A 10,827-nucleotide genomic window follows, 5' to 3' on the forward strand; every position below is an offset into this window, starting at 1 on the left:
TGAAAACTAAAAGATGATTTTTGTATTGCTAGATATCGAACATTTCCTACCTGTGCTGTTCACCAATCCATTGATCGGAACGCCTTGTCTATTCTGTCAGGATAATAAAAATATTTTTAAAATAATTTTAGTGCTTTCCACAGTGAACTATCCTGCTCTGCTCTTCTTCGCTCCGAATTCTTCAGCAGCATAAATTTAACTGTGCGGCACTACCTTTAGGGTCAGCTTTGTGCATGGGATTCCCGATTGTGGTTGTCACAGTGCCACCTGCAAATTCGCTTAAAAACCTGGGCTCCCTCCCACTTTAATTATATCGGGCTAGTTTTCTTCACTGCTCCATACTGATGATGTCCATGATTATCCCTCAATTCTACCACCACCAAACGCACACCAACTTCTGTCTTCTACTTGTCCATTTAGAGTCGCTTCTTCTTTCAGCAAAATGACCCTTTCCTGCAACATTTATTACAATTTAATGCCTTGATATTTGGTTTCCTCCTTTCCTATTTTGACCTCTAGTCCCCTTTCTTCCACTCTGCTCCCCCTCCCAATTTGAATGAGCATTTTGAAAGTGAGAATCCACATTTATAGCAACACCTTTTGTAAACTCTGAGCCTTCCAAAATGTTTCACAATTCAGTTATACTATCTTTTGTGAGGAAATGCACCAGCCCAAAAAAATAGTTAACACTTCAGGTTCATTGATGTTCTAACTGAAAGGGGGCTTAGAGAGAGCTGATAGCAGAAGACCTCTTCATGGCAGAGATGTATAAAACCAGTGGGAAAAGTTTCAATGGAAGGGGTTGGAGGTTTAGAACTGAGGAAGAATTGTTTTAGAGGGTGGGTGGGTCTGGAACTCACTGACTGAGAAGGTGGTAGATGCAATCAAGAAGTGCCGAGATGGGCACTTTTGCTGAGGCATCGTAGGCTATGGGCCAAATGTGAGAATGTGGGGTTTGTACAGATGGGATCAATAGTCAGTATGGTCATGGTGGCTGAAGGATGAGTTTCTGTGATATTCTATGAAATAATCATAATGCTCTCAACACAGAGTCTAACCTGCTGAATCTTTTCAGTGTGCCTGTTTTTTTTGGCTTTTTAATAGCTGCGGTGTTTTGCTTTTAGATGAAAATTCCCATTCTGGATTTCACCACATTCTTATGTTCCTGAGCAGCCACTAAGGCCATCTCCCACCCTTTTCCCATTGGAGAAGAGGAAAACTGAGGAAATGGGGGAAAAAAAACAAGAATAGAAAACATTCTTAAATGGAGAAGCAATGGGAGGGACCAAACAATTTTTTGAGTCAATTCAAATTTAGCCAGTTGGTAAAATCTGAAGTTACAGTCTTGGCAATTGTGTGTACTTTGATTCAGATATTTTGATGCAGTGGCAAACATTTGATGATTTTGATTTTCCGTCTATTCAGTTGGCTACCCGACATGTATGGAAATCAACTGTCATGTCAAGAATTGTTCAACTCAGTTGGCAAGAAATGCTCATAGATTTTGGCCGATTCAGAGTGTGCATTGTATTCCCACAAGTCCACAGAGTTCATGGAGCATTTCTCCTTCTGTTTCGATTCTGTTTCTAAATTATTTTATTATTTACCTAGTCAGTGAAAGGGGGATTCTCTGAAACGAGGATTGAGAAGAGAATCATCATCACAGGAGATGCAGATGTTGATCAAGACCAGGTACAAAATCCTTTGTCGCATCCTAAGCACCGTCATTTCATTGTGTTATTTGCAGAAGTCTTTGATGCTGAAATAAAAGGAAATAAACTTATTTAATAAGTATGCAGTGACACAGTAAAACCCCTGGGCACTTATGGGGATTGGTACTTTCCTGATAAGTGAATTTTCCGGTTGCTTGAGATTGCTTGTTGTGTGATTGGGGAAGTAATGGTGAGGCATGCCAATTTTAAACGTATGTAGATTCGACCATTTTATTTTCCACTTTTTTTTTTGCTGGCTGCTTGACTGCCAGATAATGAGGGGGGGGGGGTTACTGTATTTTTTCAGTATCCATCAACAAGGAAGAGAATAGATTTTGCCACTTTCAGAGATGATATTTTGTAGCGCGACAAATGACTCAAAGACTTGTAGATTCAAACCAAGGCTTTTTATTCCCAAAAGACTGGAGCGTAGTACAGCGAGGTCGACCAGTCCAGACTGACCTGGATCTGGTGAGGTGCAGCCCTTTATGACCTGGCCAGTAGGTGTGGCTACGGCTCTCAGCCAATCATTACCACTCTATGCAAATATAGAGAGGTGATAGGATCCCAGAGTATCACAATATGACAATTTATAATAATGACTGACTATGTCATTACAGAAAAACAATTGGATGAAGGAAATCTTTTACGAAAAGAGCCTCCAATGGGAGTGAATGGATCTTGGTTTTTTGCCATTTCGGCTTGCAGAAAGTTTCATAGGAACACTCTAGTTTCATAAAGCGGGGTATATCTCTATTGGTACATGTTGTGATTTGTGGTCTGATGGAGAACTTGTGTGAACTGCAGTGTAATGTACTGATTTTACAATGCAATTTGCATTCTCTTGCTTATAAATTATTAAAATATGTTTTCTGGTCATTTGTACAATGGCCACCCTATAAATTCTTGATGGTACATTATGAACACTTTAAATATTTAAGAGAGAAACCTTGATGATGGACATAAATTTTCTAATTCCAGAAGTTAATCACTCCCAGTTTAATTCACACTGGCAATGATATGAGTTGGGGCAAAGTGGGTGTGATCATCCACAGTTTGTTGTAAATCAAACAACAGCAGCTGTACAAAGGATGGATAGAGATTATGGGGCTGCTACTGAGGACCACAGAAAAAGTCTTTGTTAAGAAGCAGGAAGGTTATGCTGCAGTTGTACAAGGTACTGATGAGGACTGTGTGCAGTTCTGGTCTCCTTCTGTGAGGATGAGTGTCCTAGCCCTGTAGGCAGTGTAGAGGTGGTTAACTATATTGATTCTAGAGGTTAGCCTCCGAGGAGAGATTGATTTGTCTGAAATGGTACTCGCTGGAATTAAGAATGAGAGGGGATCTTGTATAAGCATATAAAGCTTTGAAATAGGTCAGATAAGAGGTAGCTTTTATCACTGGTAGGTGAGACGAAAACTAGGTGTGATGAATGTCTGCCAAGCTGCCTATCTCCTCTCTGACGAGCCTTGCTGTACTAACATTGGCTGTGCATTATCTCTACTGTTAAGGACACTCCCCTTGGATATAACTGTATATGCACCTATTGTCTTTCATTGTTGTACCATGAGTTTCTGCTAATAAAAGCCATGATTATTTGACCACATCGTCTTTGTCTACTTCATCAACTGTAGGATTAGTACAGTTGATGAAGTAGACAGGATAGTAGATTTATGATGGAGATGAGGAGGAACTGCTTTCCCTAGAGAGTGGTGAATATGTGGAATTTTCTGCCCATGGGGCTACCTCAGTAAATATATTTAAGACAAGGTTGAATAGATTTTTGCATAGTCGAGGAATTAAAGGATATAGGGTAAAGGTAGGTAGTGGAGATGAGCCGATCAGCCATGATCTGATCGAATGGTGAAGCAAGCTCGACGGGCTGGATGGCTGACTCCTCCTCCTATTTCTTATGCCTTCAGCATACAACTGAAGGTTGGGATTTGTGCAGAATTCAAGGTCGGCTTCCCAAAACACCCTTCATGTAACATCCAGCGGCTGGTTGCTGGGTGACATTGCGATGTTTTGGAGTTCCATTCCACTCAGTGTTTCTGAGGTCATCAAGGGTTTATTGGGCAACCGTATTTCCTTTTGCCTGATATTTTCTGTCATTTATGATCAAGATCACACTGGATGTTTTTTTTAAAAAACAAAGTGTCACTGTAATTAATCAATTCTCAACTAAACTAAACTACCTTTTGTGTCTCTCAAATTAAATTGTGCGCTCTAGGCTCTGGCCCTTGCAATTAAGGAAGTGAAACAGCAACATCCTGACATGCTTGTGACAAAAGCAGTGGTTTATAAAGAATCAGACTCTGAAACTGAGCAGAACACACAGGAATCAAAGGTATGAAGAATTGGTGTTAATTATTTTTTTTAATGATCATTCTTGTTCATTGTTACTTCTCTTCCATTTGCCTTCTGCAGATTGATAAGACTGCACCTCTTCCAGATACTCTTCCCCTCTTTGTATTTAAATGATTCAATATCTGATGAGGCTGAGAGGCGATAATTTAATCCTCCCTGATTAAGCGTCAAGTATTCCATGATGTGCTTCTATTTCCTTGAACATTTTTTTGAGTTCCTGTTAGAATTCAGCATGTTTCATTGTTTAAGCTGTACAACAACAAAAAAAAATTGAGAATGGAGTTTGGAGACTGCACCAGAAGAAGAAAAAGATTTGTTGGTGTGATCTTTGTACTATTAACCCAATGAATTATTTACTCCTATCTCGTACACAAGAGCCCAGATTTAAAAGAGAAATGCTCAAAGAATTGCAGCCAGTCAAGCAGCAAGGAGAAGATCCAAATGCCGAATGGGCAATGCTTTGAAGAATACCTGTACTTGGTCCATAGGAGTGACCTGGAGTTTGCAGTTGCCAGCACACCCATTCTGGTCTCTGTGGCTTCTGGCACTGTTAGAGCAAGAACCTGAAGTACACTCAAAGAATATCACCTCAACCTATAGAACTTGATACAGTAAAATCCTTGGTATCTGGCACCTATGGGGATGGGTAGATGCCATATAAGTGAATTTTTCAGATGCTTGAGATTGCGTGCTGTATGATTGGGAACTAACGACAAGGTGCGCCAATTTTAAACTTTAATATTTTTCACCAATTTATTTTCTGGAATTTTTTTTTTCCCAAGTTGCTTGAGGCTACGGATTGCTCGAATTGTGGGTAACAGGAGTTTTACTGCATTGAGTTTTCCAAATTCAGTTAACTTGTTCTTTGTATTTGTGTCAGAATTGGCCAATTGTAAATGCCACTCCATCTACCCCCATTCCTTTTCATTTTTAAAAAACGTTTCTTACATTCTGGCCTATTCAGCACATCCCTCGAGGCTAGATCACTCATCACCCAGACCACAACATTAACAACACATTCCACATATGTAGGAACTTAACTGTCCATTCAAAACCTGCCCGCTTCACCCTGCCATTCCCTTTACACTCCCTCACCTTCTCTTCCACTTCAACCTGACTTGTTTTCTATTTTTCTTGCTTCTGTTGATGGGCCTTTAACTTGAAACACTGACTGATTTGTCTTTCCACAGATGCTGCTTTGACTGACTGAGTTCTTCCAGCATTTCTCTTTTTTTTTGTTTCAAAATCATCAGTTTTATTTTTTCCAATCTATGGTGAAAGTCGGGTGTAATTCTTTATTGGTTATTTTTTTAATTATTTATCTTAGGTTCAGTGTTTGGGTGCTGTTTACCAAATAATCATCGCTCTTGGGAAAATGAAGATAGATTGCTTCTTTTTAAAAAAGTGTCGTTGTCTTCAACAATTTACTTTCTTTGAGTGGGTTGAATAATTGAATTCAGTGTCAATTGAGGAGACTGGATTATCAGACAAATTAACCTTTTATTTCATGCCACTCTGAATTCTCTTTTCTACCACGTCAATTTGAGTTTAGTAAATACATCACTTCTCCTAGAAATTTATTCCCAAACATTAATGATAAAAATTCAGAAAGTAGACATTTTAATTACTGATATAAAGTAATTGACCACTTCAATTTTTGGGTTAGCGTAGCGGTTAGCGCAATGCTGTTTGGCCAGTGGGAGCAGGGTTTGAATCCCATGCTATCTAAGCAGGTTGTACATTCTCCCTGTGTCTGCGTGGGTTTTCCCTGAAGGCTCCAGTTTCTTATCATTGTTTGAAACGTACGGGGGTTGTAGGTCAATTGGGTGTAATTGAGTGGCACGGGCTCGTGAGCCAAAAGGGCCTGATACTGCGCTGTACATTTAAATTTACATTTAACTCTCTTTAAATTCTTATTTTGATAGATTACTTTCAAATCTAATGTGCATGCAACATGGTCAATGTGAACTTTTAGATAACTATAATTTCAAACAGCCTCTTTCTTTGGCTTGGCTTCGTGGACGAAGATTTATGGAGGGGTATGTCCACATCTGCTGCAGGCTCGTTGGTGACTGACAAGTCCGATGCAGGACAGGCAGGCACGGTTGCAGAGGTTGCAAGGGAAAATTGGTTGGTTGGGTTTGGGTGTTGGGTTTTTCCTCCTTTGTCTTTTGTCAGTGAGGTGGGTTCTGCGGTCTTCTTCAAAGGAGGTTGCTGCCCGCCGAACTGTGAGGTGCCAAGATGCATGGTTGGAGGCGATATCAGCCCACTGGCGGTGGTCAATGTGGCAGGCACCAAGAGATTTCTTTAAGCAGTCTTCGTACCTCTGGAAAGGCGTTGAGCGAACCGCTACGGCAATTGTGCCACCAATTATATAAATGTACATTATTTTGTTCTTATGGAAGTTAAAAACTACATATTTAAATTTGTCACTCTAACATAATTCTAATTTAAGTATGTTCCTTTCATGATTCAATTGGGGGGAAAATGTTAATCCTGTCAAAAGTAATTTTGGTGAATAACTGTGGTGCCAACAGTGGCAGAATTCTGCCTTCAATAGAATGGTAGCATACAAAAGACCTTGTGCATCAACAAATCATACCTGGTGTAGTGAGGGGATAGACCAGTACTTTGTTGAGGTGAAAAATATTTGTTCATTTTGGTCTTTCTCCAGTGACTCCTGATAAAACACTGGAAAAGTTGTGTTTATGTGTGAACTAATGGACGAGAAACATTTCAACAATTTACATTCCAGAAGTTGCCACAAGAATTGTTTTCCAGCACAAGCCTGTTAAGGTGGGGGAAAAGGAAGCAGCTGATCAGGGCTATGTTGGAATTTTTGTTCTAAAATCATTTTTCTCTTCCTCAGGAGTAATAACATGGAACTGGAATTCTGCAAGTCATGTTGGATGAAGATACTGTTGCTCTCACCAACACAGAATTTTGCTGCCTTGTAATTTCACACCGAAGACATGGAAAAGAATATCATTATTAATATAAAAAGTAATTTATTCCTGCTGTGCAAAAAGGAAGTTCAGTTCCAATCACCGCCAAGAAAGCAAAACGTTTGCAATTCCAGGAAATGTGCATTGAAGGGAAAATAAACCAAAAGGAGAACTTCTAAAGATCATTCTACAATATCAGCTTTTCCAGCAAGCAGAACCCCACAGGAGTGCATCTTTCATGGAAATAGAAGCAAGATCCTACAACTAATGTTTAATAACACATGCTTATGCTATGGATGTCGATTAAATTTCTTCATTTTTTGATCTGTTAATAAAGATCAGCACCTATCACACAAAATATCCTATGGAAATGAATGGCACATATTGTTTCCAATTTGGATGTGCGTTAATTTATATTGAAGTATGCTTATCTGGTAATATAAAGATTGGATGTAATCCTCACCTGAGGTTTGTAAAATTCAACTGGTAACCTGGTGTTGGTTTTTAAACTGACACTTGGATTGACAGCTGTTTGTGGGTTTTTTTTTTGTAAAATAGAAGAAATCTTAATTATTTGAAAGTGAATAATTTTAGGCAATTGAGTTTTCACAGATGTCTTAATCAAATGATAGTGGATAGAAATTTGTTAGCACACAACTAGCTGTTCCAGGTGATGTGTATAGGAAGGTGATCAAAATAGTGGTACAGTTAAAAATACTTAGCAATGGTTCACAAAGGACAGAATGTTTTGTTCGAAAATTGATTTCCTTTGCACTTCATTGCACGATGAGCTTACTGGGATTTTTATTTCTTGGTTTGGTTTTACGGAACCACTACCAAACTGAATTCATCATTATGCCTGCAAAGAATATTGGGCTGTGCTGAGTAAACAGATGAACTGCTTTACATACTTGGCATGACACAAGGCATCATTTATACATATCTCATCATTGACATGGAGAGGCACTTTGATTACTGCGTACCCGATCACTGTTCATGCAGTTGCATATAATGTCAAATGCCTTGTGCATGCTTAGATGATGCAATGAATAGCAAAATATTTGCACAATTGGCATTTAATCAATTGTCATTCATTTGTTTACCATTGCTAAATATATTTTTGATAGGATTGTTTTAGTGATATATCCAAGATTTTAAAATAAACATGAGTAATTTTTCCCTTTGTATCAATAACTGACATGAATTTATGTGCATGAGGTGCAAGGAGCACTTTAATACAAATATAAAATGCGGCTTCATTGCTTTTCCCCCTTTAAAGCTCCTATGATATGTATTCATTGTATCCTTTTACTTCAAAGTGAAATAAATGTGCCAGATGCATTTATGTGCCCTTTGTATATTTAAACTAATGCAGATTATTGAGTAACTTTGCTGTCATACGCGCATCAGTGCCCAGATGAACATTTGTAAGGTGTGGAACTCTTTTTTTGAAACTGATGATTAGAGCATCTTCACCAATAATCAACCACAATGCATTGAAACTATACCATTGGAATGGCCATTGCGACACAAAAGGACAGTGGAGAACCACTCGGATGTTAATGACAACTATTGTATAGGAAAAGTGCTGATTTTATAGTAATGTTGAACTTTTTGCCGACAGCAATCTCAAAATAGTACCCTTTAAGGGACTCGCAGGAAATTCCTCCCTCAGCTGCCTCAGTGAAAGTGTTTTAATCAATAATGCTTGGAGTAAGAGAATGGAAAATGGGAATTCAAACAGCATTGTCGCTTAGAAATTCATCTCTTGGTTTGCTACTGTTTGACTTGGTATATAGTGGTAGACAGCATATTGTTCAAATAAAATATGCTGCCACTAACATGGAAAGCAGTCAACACTATTAGCCCAGGAGAATTTCTTGGATTCCTCAATAATTTTAAGGGCTGGGTGATTAAAATTTATTATATTTTGGGGACCTATATTGTTAAAAATGAGTATTAAAGAGTGCATTTTTGAAATCCATGTTATAAGTTGCATGTTCAGTCGAAGAATTAAATCTGAAGTGGAAATGTAATGCCTGATTTTTCAGGTTAAATTGACAGTTGATGGCACTGAGCAGGGAGTGATCATTTATGACTTCTCCTCTAACAGGAAATGTTGTGATATCAAAGCTTTTTAAACATTAATTGTATTAAATGTATCAATCTGACTCTTGAACTCAATCCCCCTATTAATGAAGCCTAGCATCCCATAGGTCTTAACTATCCTATCAACCTTGAGATGTATGGATTTGGACACTAAGGTCCCTTTGTTACTCCAATGGTTAAGTATCCAACCATTAAGTAGAATACTGAAAAGTAAGCATTCTCTGCTAAGATCTAAAAAAAAATTCATTATCGCTCCATTAATACTTCAGGATAGATTGCGTATGAGAGCACACTAAGTGAAATGAAAGAACCCATAACAATTCTGCTGGGGGCGGGGGGGGGGGGGGTTGAGGTAGGGTTACTTCTGCTGCTCCTGGACCATGAGGAAGTTTGAGAAATGAAAAGTGTATTTTTTTTTTATCTTTTGGTCCTTGCATGATCTGGAAAGAGCTTGCAGGATTCTGTGGGGACTCTCCCGTGACTATGTAAGAACCTGATAAGCTTATTTAAAAAGAAACCCCTTTCCTTGCATGCCTTTATCAGCTTCCCTAAAAAAAATCTGAAATGCAAATTTTGGAAGAGACTCTGGCATTTGTAATTAGGTCTTAAAGGTAATCTTAATGATCTTTGTTCGGTGATCATCTCTATTTCCTGCATCACCTGTTTTCCAAAATGATTATTCAAATACTTTTTTTTATTTGAAGATTATTTGTACTCTGCTGTGAAATTAGGCAAGGTTTTATCTTCAGAAAAAAAGTTAGATTTTGCACAGTATTTCGAGGAATGTGTGGGAAAGAAGCCATGCTAAGATCGTTTAAAGCTGGAAAACATTCTATCGTTGTAGAAATTCAATCAATGGCATGTTTATTTTTGTTTTATAGTGCATGAGGTGCTTAATTTATAGATCTTCTGCCAAACATGTATTTTGGACAAAATCATTGCAGGATCAGCCAAAGCTCATCAGTCATCTGTTTCCTTGTTTCATTTACTGATTCACATACACATTCTCTACTTTTGAGGCAAAAGACTGGTTCACCTGACTTTAGTGGCTGGTAAGATGTTAGAATTTATTATTAGGGATAAGGTTTCAGTGGACTTGGAGTTGCAAGGTAAAATACATCAAGGACAACATGATTTCCTGAAGGGGAAGCAAGCCTCTTGGAATTCTTTAAGGAATTAACAGGAAGGACAGATACAGGAGAGTCGGTGGGATGTGGTTTACCTGGATTTTCAAAAATCCTTTGATAGGGTACTGCACATCAGGCTACTGAGCAAGATGTGAGCTCATGGTAGTATTGGGAAAGATACTAGCATGGATAGAAGATTGGAGGACCAGCAGGAAGCAGAGTGGGGCTAAAAGGGGCTTCTTCTGTAGGCTGCCAGTGACCAATGTTGTTTCACAGGACTCAGTGCTGGGGGTTCTTCCTGTTAAAGAAAACCTGTTGGAATTCTGTAAGGAATTATGTCACTGATTGAACTGACTGTCAGGAGTACTGGGCGATTTCTGCTGATGGCAAATTTTTGTCTGCTTTGTGGCATACAAAATGCAATTTTGTATAATATTACACTTTTTTTTAACCTAACAATAAAAGAATCTTGAATATGGATGATGGATTTGATAGCATGTGGCCAAGTTTTCAGATGATGCAAAGGTTGGAGGAGGGGCAGGTACTGTTGAAGAACCAAGTCAAGAA

At 38.6% G+C, this 10,827-nt stretch overlaps 1 protein-coding gene across 9 annotated transcripts in view; it reads left to right on the forward strand.

Annotated features, from left to right (window-relative positions):
* The window catches only part of LOC138735736 (band 4.1-like protein 1), a 251,623-nt gene extending 242,176 nt beyond the window's left edge, over positions 1 to 9,447 (forward strand). For 8 of the 9 annotated variants that reach the window (XM_069884044.1, XM_069884047.1, XM_069884040.1 and 5 more), the window contains 3 exons: positions 1,612 to 1,692; positions 3,943 to 4,059; positions 6,949 to 8,365. In XM_069884044.1, coding sequence (XP_069740145.1) covers positions 1,612 to 1,692; positions 3,943 to 4,059; positions 6,949 to 6,954 — 204 coding nt within the window. In that variant the 3' untranslated portion in view covers positions 6,955 to 8,365. Of the gene's footprint in view, positions 1 to 1,611; positions 1,693 to 3,942; positions 4,060 to 6,948; positions 8,366 to 8,704 lie in introns of those variants that run through there. The other variant, XM_069884045.1, reaches the window with a different exon arrangement.
* The last annotated feature ends 1,380 nt before the right edge of the window (positions 9,448 to 10,827 follow it).

Source organism: Narcine bancroftii, chromosome 6 (assembly GCF_036971445.1).
Source record: "Narcine bancroftii isolate sNarBan1 chromosome 6, sNarBan1.hap1, whole genome shotgun sequence".
Classification (NCBI taxonomy): Eukaryota; Metazoa; Chordata; class Chondrichthyes; order Torpediniformes; family Narcinidae; genus Narcine; species Narcine bancroftii.